Here is a 19,285-nt window from a genome sequence, read left to right on the forward strand (position 1 = left end):
ATTGATTGAAGGGTTTACCAAAAGGGGGAAAACAGTGTCTGAACCTGTATAAACAAGGCAATCCGGTTAGGGTTGAAGGATTGAAGTGACAGTAGCAATTGAATTTGAAGCATAGAACAGGTGATTCATGTGTTTCAGATTTATGAAGTATTGTACTGGTTAGTGACAGTAGCAATTGAATAATCAGCAATGGCGAAAGCAGTGATCGGAGAAGAAACCCGACTCAAATTGGCGGAGGATCGTCTCAGCCAATCCGCACGTCCATCGGAGGCACATTCTCCAATGCCATCTCTGTCACATTCTCACTCTCCCAAATACCTATCTAACTAATTACCACCTCCGATTTTACTTTCAGGTGGGTCTTCTAATAGGCAAGTTCAGCTCCGCTTTGGGTCGCGCCTTCATCTTCGATTTGGTTCCCACCCCACTCAACGATTCCGGTGAGCCCGCCAGTGCCCTCACCGAGCCTGAAAAGAAGAAGGGTCCGAAGCCCAAATCCAAATCCGAGCCCGCCGATTCCTCTTCCCTGTTCATAGACAAGGACTGGGTCGCCGAACATGCACGCCAGGTTTCTAGAATGCTCGTCGGCGGCATGAAGGTCGTGGGCCTATACGTTTGGGTCAGCGATGCCGCGTTCAAGAATTCCACCATAATGCTTTGCCAAGTATGTTAACAATTGGTCACTACTTAATCCATTCGTATTTGACTTCGTGATTAACTATTTATTTGTTGTCTTGTAGACAGTGAAGGGTGTTGCTGACGCAGCCCCAGTTTTGGAGGGTGATTGGGATGAGAGACTGCTTCTTCATATTTGTTATAGTCCCAGAAGGTAACCCTAATACTAATAATTGTTCCATTTTGTATTATTATTTTAGTTTATGATGTGATGCTCAAATGTTGTTATTAGTGTAGGTGGAGTTGTAGAAACTGTTCATTGTCTTCGAATATTACATCAAGTAGTTTGCGACCTTGTGATTTTAAAATGGGGAAGGTCTTAACTTCCCTACAGACGTACAAGTGCATTTACAACTTCAACATTAGGTAACTTAAGGGAAATTTGTGAAATTCATAGATTATCTTGGCTGAATCTGATGGCAAGTTGAGTAATTGGATACGGTGTATTCTGTTATGTCCTGCAAGGTTACCCATTTTACGTGACAGTGGATCGAAGTTCCAGACATTGAGTGATGCTCTTCGTCATGTGATATCTGTTCATGCCAAAGAGCTTACAGGTGCAAAGGCCTTGATTGACGGTAAATTGGTAACTATTCGATTACCTGTTTTTCTCTTCAGCCTCTTACTTCTAATTTCAGGTTACTGTTTATGTTTAGTGAACTTTATTCAGAAATGAGAAGCAATTTGGTTCTCCGTTTATTGAAAAAAATTCAGTTTCTATAAGTTGCAGAATTTAATTCGCTGCTTGTACTTTGTTTGCCTCCCAAAATATTGTTGTCATTGCGGTACAGCGGCTCTCAGCACCGGATATTACATGGTTCAAGATAGTTTCTACATCAAAGTTTGTTGAGTTGGACATTGAATTAATGTAAAATTTTGATGTTGATGTCCCAAAAATTCCTTGATGAAATACTGAAACAATATTCTGCTAGACTGATGATGGTGAAATGAGATGAAAGCTTTTATAATTAGATTATGGACAATTATTCTCATTTGCTTCATTATTTATGTTGAGGATCTTACATCAACTAGAAATATGGTCCAATTATAATGTACATGTGAGTGTAGATCTCATCTTTCAAACCTATTTTATGAGATTGAATTAGGTTTAAAGTGCACTTTCTAATATGGTGACAAAGTTTATCTTAGCAAGGCTTATTGGACTATCGTGTCTTCCAGTTAATACTTGGTGAAATAAGTGAACAATTTGATTATATTATTATAAATAGGTGGATCAAGTCAATATACTTTGACTGTATGCAATAAATATATGAAACAAGTTAGGGGAACAAAAAGTACTTAATTGAGTCAACCCACTAGTTCGTGGTGAACATAATATACAAATCTTTGACTTTCTAAAAAGTGAATCAAGTTAAGTTGACTCTTTTTTACTTTAACTAGTGGTGAACTTAAGTGAGCCGTTTTGAGTCACTTTCACACCTTTACAGAAGCACTTGGAAATCAACCCTCAAAAGCTAGCTATTAAGGGGTAAGAACCAAACAATATAATATTCCATTGAGTATCTCATACTACTTAATGTGGACATAGGCACCCACAATAACGAAGTTCCTAACGTATCAGCTTCTAGATAGTATTAAGTTAAATGCACTGTTTTGAACTTGTAGAGTGTCATACAACTATCTTACATAAAATCATTTGTATTGATCTTGCTGAGCGCAACTGTCTTAAATATAAAGGACTTAGTGGAGGTTTGATAATTATTGAGCACTGTTGAGCACAACTGATTTTTCAAACAGGAATTTTAGTATATCAGATATACCTTCTAGGCTATTGATTACCCTGATTTTCAAGTGCAGGCAACTGGATATGGTCTCTTGAACATATTTCATATGAACTCTATGTTGCTTACTGCTCAAGTGTGCAGTTCTATTCTATGCTGTTTGGTAATTGTGTAGAGAATGAGATGCACTAAAGTTTCATTTTATCTAAAACGGTCATATTACCAAATGTTTGTCCACCTAAAATGCTATCCAGAGCTTGTATTTAGGTTAAGCCATATCTTAAAATCGATGCTTGTGACATGAAATCTATTTGGACAAATTTTCCTGTAAGCACATCTTGAAGAGAAAAATAAAAGGAAAAAATAAAAATGAAATCAACTTCTTTATAGGTTTAAATTAGCGACTAAAATTAGTTTGTGCTTAAGCTAATTTGTAGAAGCTCATATCTAAATTCTTATTTTTAACTTGTACAGAAACTAATTTTAGCTTATGAAGAAATTCATGTCATTTTTGTTCTTATTTTTCTCTTTTAGAAGTCCTTTTGAAGGAGTCTGTCCTAAAAGGCCCATAGCCTTGTACTGCTTTTGTGTTGGGTTTATTACACGAAACTATTTTTTTATTACAATTTGTAGAAAATCCTTATGATATCATTCTTTATAAGAAATTCATTTCTATTTTTAGGTTGTTGAGAGTGAGTCATATTCATCTGATGGTGTGCATGAAGTCGAATTGCTTCTACCATTTCTGAGCAATAGATCTATAGAAGGTATGTTTACCTGCTCCGTTTTCATATAAATATTCTGATTATTATTTTTATTCTTATTTTGTTGTTTTAAAACTTCATTTTCTAATATTGACAGTTCATATTTTGTAAAGCATGCAGCCAAGGAGATGTTGTTGGTCTTCTTTCATTTAGTGGTTTGATATGTTCTTTTGCATATCTAAATTCAAAAGAGCCAATTTCACAAGCCGTCACTGATATAAAGGTGAGTCAATAATTATATATATTCCTTCTATTCATGATTTTATGATCAAACTTTTGTCCTTTTTTTCAAGGGTTGTCTTAGGATTGAACATCTACCCTAAAATATGATTTGTTGATCCCCTAGTTCTTGTGTGTAATAAATAAAATTAAACTTCCCCCACCATCATCTTTTCGTGGTTGTGTTGTATCGTCATGGATTACAATTCTGTGTGTAGGGAGATATCATTAAGAGTCTGCAAAGTAGATTGGATATAATCTGTGATGAGGTAGATGCTGACTCTGGTAACAATCACGATGAAGGAAGAAATGAAATATCGGTTGAAAAGCCTGTTCCCCAACTAGTGTTACCGACATTGAGGTAGGTAACTTGTAATAATGGTACAGTACTCATTCCAGTGCATGAAGCTTCTGCCTTGTGGGGGGTTTGGGGAGGGTAGATGTATGCTCTCAGTTCCTTAAGTTCTCAGGGGAGTCTGATTTGTCACTTAGGCAGATTTTTATTTCACAATGATTTTCTTGGCTTTTTTCTTTTTGTGATCCAGATGACAAGGTTCAATTAATTCCATTGGTGGTTTGAAATGATTACAGTGTGTGGACTATTATTTTGTATTCGGTTTTTGTTACAAAGAGGTCTATAGCCTAGTGTGGGGAGGGGAGGGTAGATTGAGCAGTGGAAAAGGAGCTTAATTGGGATTTGAAGCTGGGAACAAGCACTCTCTCAATGGATTTTATGCCACATTGACACTTAAATGAGTCATCCATTAACATTTTCCGTATATTGATTGTTAAAGTTTACGTTGATACATACATAGAGAGTAAATCCATGAGCTAAATGTGTATAATCTGAAACTCACATTCTAGATTTTGCCACCATAAACATCTAAAAGTGATAATCATGTCAGTACATAGATTAAATTGATACATTTTTGTTATTTTGGCTTCTATGCTTTGGTTTATTTGATTAATTAAACCTATCATGTTTTTTTGGCAGAAAAGGATGCAATCTTCCATTTCCTAGAAGAGTCTTTGCACCTTGGTTAGCAGGGGTGTATGTTTGTGATTATTTGCAGCCTTCTGAAACTGTCGAGGTTTGTTCCAATTCTATAGGGAAATAATTGATCTTGTGTCTAAATTTATTTCCATGCGTGATTTTGTTTGAAGACCAACTATTCATTATTTTGCATTATGGTATTGTCGCAGAAAAAAACTGTTTTTTGTTTAAGAATTTTGACCCGATCCTTAAACATGTGCATAAAGAGACATTGATATGTCTTGGCAATATCAATAATTTAGTGATTCTGGAATATTTCTAACAGTAAGAAAGCACCAGGTCATACATTGAACATCTGTCTAATCAATAAGGTATAACCTGGTGCTTTGCACATAAAGAATGCATGTATTTGTGTACGCGCTTGAATTGAGGAGTATGCATTACATGATTTTATGTTCCAATAACAACATAATTGCAGAAGGCAAAGAAATATGATAATGACTTTACTTGCCATGTTATTATGAACTTGTTCATTTATTTTTCTTTCTTCTTTGTTACTACTATTTCTTAAATATTAGTCCTGACTTGTGATTTTCATTCTATAGGTTTTTAAGGACCATTGTATGGAGTTATTATCCATGAAAGTTCCAATGGATGTCTCTACAATTTTGGAGCCAGAAAAAGAAGTCCTATCTTTCAAAACTAAATCTTTCTTTGATCTGGCAATGCCCTCCAATTCAGAAATTCATCTCATGGAAAACAAGAGCAAAGATGATGGTGGAGGAGAGAGTTCAAATAGTAAAAGTGCGAAGCCTGGCCACATTAATGCTGTGGCCGCTTGTCTTATCCTTCTCTTATCTGTGTTAATTGGTTTTGTGCTGTTCTTTCTGAAGGGTTGAGGGTTTTATTCTAGGATTCTCTCTCCATGGACACACATTGGCTTAATTTACAAAATTGCACAGTAGCTGACAACAATTTACACTTGGAAATCATACAACGGCAGATATGAAAAGTAATTATTTATCGTCTAAGGCCAATAGGGTTTTGATGCTCTTCATATGGGATCAATTCAGAACCTAATATCGGTTCTAGAGTGAGAAAATCATAAGTTGCTTGAATATTTTAAATATAATTTAAATGACAGTTTTGTCCTTTGTTTTAGAAATAAACACAGGTCAGTTCTCCTGCATAGCTTTGATAGATGGAATGTTGACATGTCCAAACCATTGACATGCGAAATGGGATATTTATACATTTAAAGAGGTTTAAATTGGATTTTTACATTTCATAGAGATTGAAATATTGGTACTTTGTCACTTTTCTTAAATAAGAGGAGATTAATTTTTTTTTTTTGTGAAAATTTTTTAGAGACTAAGAAACGACGACTTTCAATACCAATTTTTGTATCAACTAGTTTTGACTTTCAAATATAAGGATTATATAAAATAAAAAAGTTAAAACATTAAGTTGGGTTCTATTCATTATAAAGACATGTAATTTCTTAATATAAAAATACAAAAATTATACTTTAACATTATCGTTTTTGCTAGCAAGAAATTAAGATTGATTAAGATATTAAATCAATCTTGTTAAAATTCTCTAAAAAAGAAAAAATAATATCCTCAAATTGATATAGTTTTTTAAGAAATAAAGTTGAAACTAAGGAAAATAAAAAAAAAAACTACCTTTCTCATCTTTACATGTGTTTCACCGTAAGAGTGGTGAATCTACTACAGTGGAGGAGATGATAACAAAGGTGAAGACCCGTGGCAGAAAAAGGAAGAAGACGAAGAATGCTGACAGAAAAAGTGAGAAGATGAAGACTAGTTCTCCTCGTTCTGTACACGAGGACTTGATGAAAGAAATTCCGATGAAGCTACCCACGAAATCTGAGTTATGTTTCAAATGCTTATCCAAGTCATGGTTCTCTCTAATCTCTGATCCCCAATTTGCAAGAAGACGTTTTGACGCTGCGGTTGCACCCACCTACAAGCTTTTAAATGTAGTTAACTATTCTGAAGCTTATTGCGTAGACATAGAATCAGCACTTTGTGACGATTCCTAGCATACAGTGTCCAATTTTACTGTTCCTTCATGGTTTGACCGGTACGAAAACTACTTATCCCTGGCAGGTTCTTGTTGGGGATTTCTTCTCTTACTATTTTTGTTCCATGATTTTGTGCAGTGGAACCCGTCAACTGGTATGCAGAAAGAAATTCACCATGACACTTGGGCACATGATCTATCTGGAATGGGTTATGACCCAATGGATGATGACATTGTGCTGATGATGGTAACTCTAGGAATTTACGGTGCATTGGTTCATTGTTTCTCTTTGAGAACGCATTGTTGTGTTGAAATGTAAATTGATTTTATGTTTTGGGCCTAAAATTAAAAAGTTCAAAGATTCAAATAGATTTCCAGAAAATCCTATTTAGAAGAATCATAGAATGATCTACAAAAATATTTAAGGATGCTTATCATAAGATGTCTCTAGATAAAAAGTTTAAAATTATAGGAATGTTTTAGAAAGTTCTAGAGAATAAATTATAATCCTTAGATGAATGTTGTGGTAACAAGATCCTAACCATTGGTTAAGGAGATGTTACTAGTATAAATAGGGGATGGTTGTATAATTTGTAAGGAAGCCAAAAAAAATTAGAAGCTTTTAATACAAAGTCTTTCCTTCTCTTAAAATCTTCCAATCTCTTTCAATCTTAAACACTTCCTTCTAGCCTTTAAAGTTTCCTCCCAACAAAGTGGTATCAAGAGTCATAAGATCTTCATAGAAATGACAAATACTGGAGTTCCCTTTCAAGTCCCAATGTTCACTAAAAACAACTATGACAATTGGAGCTTAAGGATGATTGCTCTCCTTGGTGCACATGATGTCTGAGAGGTAGTCAAGAAGGACCACACTAAGAATGTGGAAAGTCTTTCTCAAGCTCAAAATGATGGCTTGAGAGACTGAAGGAAGGAAGAGAGACAAGAAAGCTCTTTGTCTAATCTATCAAGGATTAGACAAAGATACTTTTGAGAAGATTTTTGGAGTCAAGTTAGACAAGGAAGCATTGGAGAAGCTAGTGAGCAGATCAAGTATAAAAAGGTAGGTCTTCAAACTTAAGAGAGTTTGAAGCTTTGCATAGGAAGAAAGGAGAACTAGTCTCCAATCTCTTCCTTCTTCTTTTTCTTTTCTTCATAAGCTTGCAACGAACCAAAAAGTTGCTTTATTGACATGGCTTCCAAGTCTTTTGTTTATTCGGTAATGCTGACAATATGTTCGAACTTTGGATCTAGTGATCTAAGAATTTTCTCCATAATTCTTACCTTATCTAGCTTTTCACCATTTCTCTTTAGGTTATTAGTAATAGTTAAAACTCTTGAAAAGTAATCTTCATCTAGTTCTCCTTTCTTTATATGCAAAGCTTCAAACTCTCCTCTCAAAGTTTGAAGACGTACCTTTTTTACTTGATCTGCTCCCTTGTAAGAGATCTTAAGCTTCTCCCATGCTTCCTTGGCTAACTAGACTCCGAAAATCTTCTCAAAAGTATCTTCATCTAATCCTTGATAGATTAGATAGAGAGCTTTCTTGTCTCTCTTCCTTGAGTCTCTCAAGCTATCCTTTTGAGCTTGAGAAAGACTCTCCACATTCTCATTGTGGCCCTTCTCGACCACCTCCCAGACATCATGTGCACCAAGGAGAGGAATCATCCTTAAGCTCCAATTGTCATAGTTACTTTTAGTGAGCATTGAGACTTGAAAGGGAACTCCAGTATTTGCCATTTCTATGAAGATCTTATGGCTCTTGATACCACTTTGTTGGGAGGAAACTTTAAAAGCTAGAAGGAAGTGTTTAAGATTGGGAGATGTTGGAAGATTTTAAGAGAAGGAAAGGCTTGTTATATTGAATGCTTCTAATTTTTTTTTGGCTTACTTACAAATGATACATCCATACCCTATTTATACTAGTGGTACCTCCTTAACCAATGGTTAGGTTTTTGCCACCACAACATTCATCCAAGGGATATAATTTATTCTCTAAAACTTTTTAAAATATTTATATAATTCTAAACTTATCTAGAGACATCTTATGGATAAGCATCTCTATATATTTTTGTAGATCATTCTAGAATCCTTCTAAATATTTTCTGGAATTCTATTTGGACCTTTGAACTTTTATCTTTTAGGTCCAAAACACAAAATCAATTTACATTTCAACAGTTGGACTTCTGTTGAGTATGGTATTGTGTAAGTTATGCATAAGTTTGAACTCAGACATGAACAGTTCTGGAATGGAGCTCTCTACTGGATTGTTAAGTCAGCTGATAATCTTAGAAATGTAGTTATTGCAGTTGATGTGAGGGAAAAAAGATTATTAGAGATTCCATTGCCGGATCATTTAGCCATTCTTCCAAAGGAATCTGACATATATCATTTGAAGATAATTTGAGAACATCTGTATTTGTGCTTGGTAGTGCATAAACAGCCTCTACGGATTGAAATATGGTCGATGAAAGAATACAAAGAAGACACTCTTTGGACCAAAATATTTGTTTTTTCCTACATGTTTTAGATGTTATGTGAATCTTATTTTCCCCATATGCTTCACAGAAAATGGGGAAATTTTGACATTCAATGGCAACATGTCAGTGAAAATCAACAAGAAAGGCAAGCTTAGATATGGGTATGTATAGAGAGAGCTTTCTATCACTCCCTGGCAACTCAGGAGAAATTAAGTGAAAATGAACAACAAAAAGGCCTCAGTTCGTGTGAATGTGAAGATTGATATGTTGAAACTGTAAGTGAGTATTCATATAGAACAATGTCATAATTTCTCTCTAGTTAATTAGGGTTAGTATATGCTATTTATCTTCTTAATCTTTTTCCTTTTGTTGATATTGCCAATATTCTGGCCACATATGTTTTTTAAGATTCAGAGAATAATGTTGATTATTTAGTTGTGGCAATGAATAAATTTCTCTTGCACATTGTTGGTTTAATGTTTATACTTTTGGCACATAATTTTATGATATATTCGAACGATCCATTGCAATGAATGAATTATAGTTTCCAACGTCTTAATTTATTTATCTGCATAATTTCTGAGAATGAGAGGAGATGTGTAGATCGTTAGAAAAATTATGAATACCGGTATGGTTTTGAAAGCACCGGCTTTTGTTTGTTGCATCTTAAAAGCAAATAAAATAACACCTAAAAACAAGATAATATATTAACTAAAAAATGTCATATTTATAAACTCCTAAAAATAAGATAACACCTTAAAAACAAATAAGATATCAGTTACGTTACCATATTAGTGAAAAAACTAATCAATGAAAAATTAAAGAAAAAATATAAAAATTCTGAATATAATTAAAACTTAATTAAAATACAAAGTTTGAGACATACAATTAAATGAAATAAATGTAAGCATTCATTCACTGTTTTTTAATTTATTCTTAAATACGATTGAAATTGTAATACTAGGGAAATCCATTCCACGCAAAATAAGTCAGAAGAATTTGATAATGTTTTAACTTAACTAGAATCAAAAAGGCATAAGAATTAATGGAGAGTTTCACAGGCAACCTTGATATCCAAAGTTAAGACATGAAAAATTGATATCCATTTACGAATGCTAAAATTGAGTGATCGTTGTCAATAATTATCTTTCCATCAAAAAAAGTTGGTAAAACTTGTGATTTTAGCATTGGAGAAACCTATAAATGCAAATCATGAAAACGAAAGAAATTCCAGCCTATAACAGAGCAACAGGAACTATCAGTTTCCGTTCCCTATATGGTTTTCGTCAGCAACATCACTGGGAAGATCAAGGCCATAAGGAATTTTGCCAGAATAGTTGGTAGATGATTCATCTGAACCAATCATACTGCAAAATGGAAAATCAATTTCTTACGTGAGTTTTCTGTACAAAGTCAAAGTGTAAGTCATTCTGCGAATAAAATGCTCACCCTTTATCAACGACAACCATTGAACGTAGCTCACAATTAGCAAAGCTGTATATACAAAAGAGAAAACCAACATCAACTAATTACTACCATGAAAGTTTGATACAAGGCTCGAAGAGAACTATTTGCTAAAAAGTTACATATTCTCTTAAAGATTGGCGTTGAAAACTTCAGAGATGGGTTTCTCAAAAACAAAAATTGTACAAACTATTTTTAAGCTTCGTTTTTAAGGGAAACTCAAATAAAAGGTGCAAACAATGAGTAGGAATATCCCTCAAATTTCTCTGTCTTTCGCTTTTTATTTTCAAAGTATTTTTTGTTTTCAGAAGCGCAGATCATTACCAAATAAACATCATTCATAGAACTCAACCTAACAAAACAAAAATCTTAGAATCACTAGAGTTTATATTTTTTTTTTTTTAAAAAAATAGAAGTCATTCAAACATAATAAAACACAACAAAAAATTAATTATTAGTATTCTAATCAAATATTAGTATACAAGTTTAAAATTGTAATTAAAAATATTTGAAGTCTCCATGATATATATCTAGCATAGTTTCACCACCCGACACAATTACTATGTAGAAGTATTTGTGCTTCTGCGGTTGTTGGACAAGGACATGAATTATACACTCCTATACTCAACGAGTAGAGTTGACATGTAATTTAATGAATATGATATACATACAATGTCTGATAAAAGTAAAACCTAAGTGGTGTTGGGATTCAAATTGATCATTCAATACTCACCACATAGAACAAAAAGCACGTTGTTGTTTATTCTTTCTTGCATATATCTCAACACTAAGGTGTTCATAAAAGAGACAGGCCAGTATGCTTTCAGATGAATACTTACTGTGTGCAGATTTCACTCTTCACTGTTGGATGACAATCATTTCCAAAAGCACTCAAGGAGTGAAACAGAAAACCGCTGTGGGTAACAACAGCTATCTCCTTTTCTTTTCTTGTCCACAGCCTGGGTCAACAAGAAAATACGAAAAAAAAAATCAGATTTCTAGGTAAAGGCATGTGCTTCAGATGTCATGCAACCACAGCACACTTAAGTGCAACATGGCCAAAATGTCAACTCAGTCCAACCAACTGAAAAATTCAGTTTAAACCTCAATTCTAATAATATATGAACATTTAAATTCAGTACAATCAAGTTTTTTTTTCTCATTAGCTCTCCTTGTCCGTCTTCAAATTGACTGCTCTTGTGGAACATGAATACTCGTGGATGTGAAATATAAATTGTTTGATCACACTCACCATTCCAAAAATTTAAGTCCCCTGGCAGCAACTTCTTCATTCTTCTCTCTAATGTCAGGTTTCCACAGAATGTCTTCATCATTTTCTATCTGACGCAATTTACATGACGCATGAACCCCATCAAATTAATCTTGATTATGTTCTAGCAACTACGGATCAGAACAAACCGTGGTAGCTCTAGCCCATACATGAGCTTATCATAACAGATTACTTACCAATGAAAAATCAATAGCTGGAAACATATGTCGGTAGTCAGTGATGCTTCTTCTCTTATCACAAGGATGCACCCCCTGAATTTCCCAAAATAAATAATAGATAAAGACAATTGTTGAAATTAAATGCCAAATGACATTAAAAACAGCAACGATGGGGTAAACAAAATTATCGCTCAATTTTAAAATTTTGGCTGCTTATCATAACCCAATCTAGTCACTAGCTAGTGGCTATAAGACCAGTAACTTCTACACCAAATATCCAATCAGATTCCTTTTAAAATTATACAGGAAGAACATAAATCAATGTAGAGGAGCCAACAACCCAGCACACATCTCATGCGTGAATAAACAAACTTACTATGAAATAAGACTTGGGAAACTTGGTTAAAATAAAACAAAAGAGCCAAAGTTGGAACTGGAAAGTACACCATACAGAAGCTCTTCAAGAAGCTGACATTATTTGAATTTTATTCAATAACCAAACAAACATGAAAAAAAGACCAGACATCAGTTTCCTAAATAAGCAAGGAAACAAGTTCCAGAAGGGTAATGGACCCGGCCAACATGTAATTTCAGTAATTCGTCAGGTACTTCCTAATTACTGGTTCTGTATCCTCTTGAAGCTTGGGAAGAAATAAGATATAGTAACTAACAAAATGTTGAAAGAAAACAAAGGTACAATTGATTTTTTGCCCAAACTGTCAAACTCCAAAGTTACAAAACCGTCATTATCATTACATACCAAGTGTTCCCGGCAAAGCTCCACTGCTATAAATGGTGGAGCATTGAGACTGGAAATTGCTTGCCGATCACTGTCTCCCACACCAGCATTCATTAATGGAGGTACACTAGTCTCATCGGTACATGCTTCACCACCAAAAACTCCCACTGCTGTTTGCATGGTCCTGCAATGCAATGATTAGCAATACACATACGATAATCATTACCCCTTAAAATTTTGTATGTTTAATAATGTGCAAAAACATCTCTTCAGTGAAAATGCCAGTACAACTTCACTTGACTACATTTAAATAATTTTCATGGGATACTACAAGGACACTCCAAATCAAGATTAATACCCACATAATAAATTTAAAACTGGAATAAACTGTTCACGAATGTTTCCAGTTTTTCCAGCTTTCTCAGAATAAAAAATAAATTAGAAGAAATTTTGCTAATAAGCATAGTGCCCTCATATTTGAAACAAAAGTAATATTTGAAAAACACTATAATAATTAGATGTTATATGTAACAAACTGATATATACACAGGTACACATATAAATACATACATATATACACAAATAACAGAATAGATTAACTGACAGTGTATCATTCAAAGATTAAAGTTGACATGGGACATTCTATTAATAAACTTGTGCACCTTAGGATTTGGACCAAGAGTCATATTTCGTTGAAACTTCACAGCAAGCAGTAAAACATTATAATTTTAAAAAATCATATCCCATTTGGTTATTTTATACATGATTATCTGTGTCTAGACTAATTTGTAGAGATGTTTGTATGCACCCTATTATTTTTACGATGTTTTCTTTACTCACATGTCACATCATCTACAAGTATCCTTATCAAGCTATTTGGTATATTTCAATAAATCTTGAAGACCTTGGTGAGAACCAAAAACGATCTTAACATGAAAGAGTAAAATGAGTATTAAATACTGAAAAAAAGTCTTAGGAAGAATTTTAAATTACAAAGTGGATATACCTTAACAAGGGAGAAACTATAACTAGTTCAATTGTTTTCGAAAGACCGCTAGCCTTAACATGTCCTCTCAGATTTTCAACCTGTAACGGAGCCACACATATTACACATGACGTTAAAGTTACAAAATATTGATGAGATGATCACAAGGAAAAAAGTTTACCAAATATGAAATTATAATTGACACACCTCATGAGAAATTATGAGGAAGAGATTACAATGTTTCAAAACATAACAGTTAACACAAGTACCAATCTCTATAGGAAAGCCTAGAACTTTAATTTTTTTTATAGTGCAGAGAAATGCATCAAGATTTGTCCTAAAATAACATCACTTGATTAACAATTACCTGTTTCCAGCCGAGAGGGGTCAGGCTTGCATCAAAAAGATCATAAGACTTGTACGCTTCAAAGTTCTTCTCACCTTCTACATTGTGAAATCCTTGGGCATGTCTAACCTGAATACAGGATTGGAGAAGACAGTAATACACTTGAACATAAACAAATGATCTTTCCAAAACCAGAACACAGCACAAAAGGAAGAGTAGGTAAGAAGAGAATGAAGTTTTATTTTCATACTTTCACATCAATGATCTATAGCACAAAAATAGAAAAGGAATAACAGCATTCCATTCCTAAAAGTACAAAATATTAGGAAATTCTAAAGGATCATCAGACACTTCATGATCCAACATTTGCATAAACTCTTGGTGATGTTGTTGAATGGAGCCTATCTTTTCTTATGCTTGAATATCCCTAGTAAACAAGACCTCTATACTGTTCAAACATTTAAATAGTTTCGGCATTTTCATTTTAAGATGGCATTTAACAATTACAGAATTCACCAATTTTCACAATTAAATTATTTGGTATTGTTGATTCTGTTGATTCGTGAGATGGAATATCATTATGACACTCGAGTTAAATAAAAACCATCTTCAGTGGTATCACACAAACATTGTCATTTGAACCCTCCGATTGGTCATCGTGAAATAAACCCAACCCCTCCCAAAAACAATCATTATGGCATTATAATAGGTTGCTATATTGAGCTCAGCGTGTTGCTTCTTCCACATCCAACATGTAAATTCAAAAAAATGTGAATCCATAACAAAATAGGTTTCCTTTATGGCTTCCCAATTGTGACGGGTGTGGCAAGAAAACTATTGAAAAGTCTACACCAACTAAATACAGAACCAAATATAGTATACGGGTATATGCAAACCATACTTTATAAGTCAATTTTGTTATCATAGTATCAGAGTCAGTCCTAGTCAAGTTTGTTAGGTCTTGCGTCACCTTCTATTAGGTCCTTTCTAGTCTCACAAGAAATGTTCAGTCCTCAGAAAAGAGAAGAGAATGTAAAAAAGAAAATGTGTTAAAGAACTCACATCAATTAAAGATAAGATCAAATCATAGTGTATAAGTAAGTATAAATCTTACTTTATAAGTTGATTTTGTGAAGTTGAAGTAGATTTAAATTCCACTATTTTAAGAAAAAACAAAGAATTTGCCTGCTCTAGATCCATGGAGTTGATCAACTAGGCAGTGACTATGAAGTATTCAAAGCATCGTTGCCTGTATTTTGGATCCATGGTTGCTGGTGGATGCACCTCCCCATTCAAATAGCCAAGTTTCTTTCACCTTATCAGCAGCCACCAAATGTAAAGTTTTGTTCTTTTACACTCAGTTTATGACTGGTAATTTAAAGTGTTCTTAAAAAGAATTTTTGTTATTGGTCGATGATGCTCATTATCCAAGTCCATCAAACCACTGTCCTGCCACCATTCGAATGGAATGAACTGGGGTTCAACTAGGCAACCTAATTGTTTAAGGATGGGAGCCCTAAAGCTCTAGATACCATGTAGGTAAGTGGAGAGTGAAGTTTTACTCCCATACTTTCAAGTCAATAACCTACAAGATATAAATAGGAAAGGAATAACAATAGCCTACTCCTTAAAAACAACATATCATGGATTGATTTATTTAATCCTGAATTATTCTCCCCTTAATTCTAGGAATTTTATATCCTATCATAATCTGAATCCAACATCCAAATTTCAACTTTCAAAAAATCACTAAGAGGAAGGAACACCCTAAAAATATGTAGTAAGTGAAATTTGACTCGCATTAGCTAAATGTTTAAAAAATTCAAACAACTAAGTATATTTTAAAAATTCAAACAATTTGTGTTGTTCCAAAATTACTCTTATCATATATTTAAAGCTAAAGTAGTTTAATGAAACTTCGTTATTCGTGAAGAGACAACAAATGTTATGGGAAGGGCCATATAAACGGGGGATAAAGGAGGTATCTCGATTTAGTTAAGCTTTGGGATTCATTTCACACACAATGAAAAATAAATTGATTACATGGGACAAAACAACTTCTAACCAAAAAACTGTTGTAAGGATAAAGTTGCAACGAACCAGGTGAAGAGTTTTACAGCGGTGCAATGGGTAAAGAATTTGACCAGCAGCAGTATCCATATCTGCGTGACATTGAAGAAAAGCCAATAATAACATGTAACTGATGAAGTTATCATTTATCACTAAAGCAGATCAGCTTTCTGGTTCAGCTTAAAAGGAATGAACCGTAAGGCTTCCGACAACATCTTGTCCTCTTGAACAAGACAGGAACAGCTCCATAAATAGGCAAAAATGCTTAAAAGTATTTGCACCTAAAAAAATTACATTACATTAAACATAAATCCACAAAAGAAGGTTCGTACATTCGCAACAGAAAACGGTGCACGACCAAGCTTACGCTCCAAGCCTCGTGGAACGTGGAACATACCACAGTCTCCGCCAAAAACGAGTTCAAATTCGATTTATTATTACTAACGAAAAGGAACAAATAAAATGAAATTGAAGAAAATTGAAAGGGCGTGAATCGTTACGTAGAAAAACTGCGTCGAATCTATGTAACGGGAAACGAAAAATTGCTGAGTAAATTTGACGGCCGGAAATTGAGGTGATAAATTTTTAGCAAAAGGAAGCATGGAGAAAAATAGTACAGGAGAAAGAGAAGAATACCTGAGGGATAAGAGGAGCAAAGGAATGGAGAAGAAGATGGAGATGCGCAACCACGCTTGGAAATGGAACCGGGGACAAAACTGGAATTCAATAAAATAGGATTAGGAGTGATGAGCATGGTGTTCGCCTAATAAGAGAAAAATATTGTGTGACAGTGAGAAATTTCCGAGTTCTGAACATAAACAAAACCTTTTTATTACAATAAAATAATATATCTTTAAATAAAAAAATGTATATTTGATTTTATTTTTTGTATTATTTTTTAAAATAATTAGTCAAAAATGGAAAAAATAAAATAATCTAAAATGTGTAAAAGTTTATAGAAATAAATTAAAAAAAATACGCAACAGTTACTTTTAGAAAGAATAAATATGTAGTTATTTTAAAATAAATAAAATTTATTTAATAAAATTTTCTATTAAATAAACAAGTTATCTTTTATTTATTGAAAAATAAAATTATTCAATTAAAAAGTATATTATAGATAATATAACTAATAATAGTTTAAGTTAAACACAAATTTTAATTATAGTAGTAATTTATAATTTTTTAAGATAAATTCTTACGTATTAATTATAGTAGTATTAAATTATTCTTTTTCTCACCTTGGATCCTTTCTCTCCATCTATATGTGTATTTTCACTAAAATTTGTTTGTAAGTGTACATAATAACAACTTTTTTATATATATAATAATAGCAAATCATTTATCTTATTTAACAGAATATTGTAAGCTATTGAATAAAAATAATATACTACTTTTATTACCTCCCAGTAAATTAATAAAATAAATACAATAACAAAAAAAATCTATTAAAAAATATAAATAATTATGAAATCATGGTACCTTATTTTTAGTTTTAAAATTATTTAAAATCTATTAAGACACCATTAATATATTCTTTTCATTCTATATTATTAGAAAATAAGTAAAAGAAGAAATATATTGTGTTTTACACTATAATTAGATTTTATTATTTGAAACATAATAAATGTCTCTGTGCAGCATTTGGTCAAAAATAAACATTGCGCATGGCGTTCAAGAAATTCTTCTTTTCAATCTGTCACTGCCACATGAATAACTTCACGTGTTCAACTTGTGTTGTATGTAAGGACAGATAGGTAATTGACAAAAGTTCGTTGGATTTCAGTGCAAAACTTTCTCACATAGCATGGGAGATAAGGTATGTGTGTTCCCCACAACTTGCAGATTAGTTTAAGTAAAACATAAATAATATGTTTTATCTCTTTGGATCCTATAACTGATGGACAGTTTCTTCCTGCACTACACAAATTCCTTTCTGTACCTTCATTAAAAAAAAAAGCTTCTGTTTTTATCTTTTTTAGATTTTGCAATTTGAAAGTTATCTTCTATTTTTTATCATAAAAGTCTCTAAGAAAAAGAAATATGTTTTCAGTTTTCAAAATTTGGAAGTTACTTCTTACTTATAAAAAAATAACTTTTGAATTATACAATTCAAAAATAAAAATAAAAAGCAAAATTTAATTTATATGGAGTCCAGGAAAATTTATGGAAACTGCCCAACTAAATTGTATCAGCCCGTTTAAATGGACAGAAATATTTTTTTAATGGATTAAATATGTTTTTGAGTTTTTAATTCTTAGTAAAAATAAATTTAATAAAATTTAGTTAAAAAGACTAATATATTTTTAAAATTAGAAAATTAAATTTGTAACATCCCAAAAATACGCCTAAGACATATCAAGTGGATGCAACATGTTATAATAATGTAAAGCAGTTAGGAGTGGAAATTCAGATGAAATGTATATACAGTACAGTCATCCAAAATACAAGAGAAGAAATAAAGCTCTACTTGTAGCATAGAGTCTTTCAAAAGAAGAAAAGAGTAAAGGAATTAAACTATACAAATAAAACTAACAACCTAGACTACTCAGCTGCAGTGTCAGGGACTTCAGCCGTATCAACTATGTCTAAAACCTGCTCCAGAGGGGCCTCTGAAATATCTGCTCACATCCAAATTTGGATGATCATTGCAAAAGAAAACAAACACAGACAAAACAAACATCAAACAAGCAAGGGTAAGCTAGAATTCAAAAGAATACAAGTCCAATACAATTTAAACAAAGTAAAAGAGGCATACAAGTAATCGCAATCACAGAAATACAGTTTTAATAAGTTATGAGTTATAGTTTTATTAGATAGTGTTAGACTTAGACTCGTCCGGACCCGGAATGAATATCGAGCTATGGCGGGTCATGCACTTGTGGTGGCCTCTANTGCTTTGCAAAGCCATTGCCAATGGGTTTCACCCTACCACACACAAGGTTGGTCCGTTATCACTCACCTTGGCCCATATAAAATGGAGACAACCAAGACTAGGACCCCCTACTACTCTTCACCACATGAACTACTCTTCTCTAAGTGAGATTGAATAGTCATTAGAGCTTTAAGGGCAACCCCCAAGACTGAGCTACCTATATTCATTCCAGAACTTAACTTGAATCACTCATTCTTGGCCCATATAAAATGGAGACACCCAAGATTGAGCTTTCTATATTTATTCTCAACATTAACAAGGATCTCACCTAGAGATCTTGATACTTAACTCACATTACATTTCACACTAACTTTACTTACTTTAATTCTTAATGTTATACATGAAGTTAGGAGATCAATTTGGTTTCGTTACATTATCAA

The 19,285-nt window shown here is 33.2% G+C and overlaps 2 protein-coding genes across 4 annotated transcripts; one reads left to right on the plus strand and one right to left on the minus strand.

The window, feature by feature from the left end:
• Window positions 1-5,686, plus strand: LOC106762848 (protein odr-4 homolog). Its single transcript, XM_022780752.1, has 11 exons — window positions 1-120; window positions 188-270; window positions 356-664; window positions 741-829; window positions 913-1,041; window positions 1,141-1,261; window positions 3,100-3,184; window positions 3,295-3,404; window positions 3,619-3,761; window positions 4,395-4,491; window positions 5,000-5,686. The coding sequence occupies exons 2-11, from the start codon at window positions 190-192 to the stop codon at window positions 5,291-5,293; spliced, it is 1,458 nt and encodes a 485-aa protein (XP_022636473.1). The 5' UTR covers window positions 1-120; window positions 188-189; the 3' UTR covers window positions 5,294-5,686.
• A 4,304-nt stretch (window positions 5,687-9,990) lies between these two features.
• On the minus strand, window positions 9,991-16,762 carry LOC106762590 (phosphoglycerate mutase-like protein 1). 3 transcript variants are annotated; one of them, XM_014646589.2, is made up of 11 exons: window positions 16,607-16,725; window positions 16,303-16,373; window positions 16,001-16,062; window positions 13,922-14,029; window positions 13,576-13,655; window positions 12,591-12,753; window positions 11,849-11,923; window positions 11,634-11,722; window positions 11,221-11,340; window positions 10,367-10,411; window positions 9,991-10,284 (listed from the first exon to the last, which is right to left on the minus strand). In XM_014646589.2, exons 3-11 carry the CDS (start codon window positions 16,058-16,060, stop codon window positions 10,176-10,178), a joined length of 849 nt encoding a protein of 282 aa, XP_014502075.1. In that variant the 5' UTR covers window positions 16,061-16,062; window positions 16,303-16,373; window positions 16,607-16,725; the 3' UTR covers window positions 9,991-10,175. The 3 variants fall into 3 exon arrangements, with proteins under 3 accessions (XP_014502075.1, XP_014502073.1, XP_022636474.1); XM_014646587.2 differs by lacking the exon at window positions 16,303-16,373 and having other exon boundaries at window positions 16,607-16,762; XM_022780753.1 differs by lacking the exons at window positions 16,001-16,062; window positions 16,303-16,373 and having other exon boundaries at window positions 16,607-16,686.
• Between the last annotated feature and the right edge of the window lie 2,523 nt (window positions 16,763-19,285).

Source organism: Vigna radiata, chromosome 5, assembly GCF_000741045.1.
Source record: "Vigna radiata var. radiata cultivar VC1973A chromosome 5, Vradiata_ver6, whole genome shotgun sequence".
Lineage (NCBI taxonomy): Eukaryota > Viridiplantae > Streptophyta > Magnoliopsida > Fabales > Fabaceae > Vigna > Vigna radiata.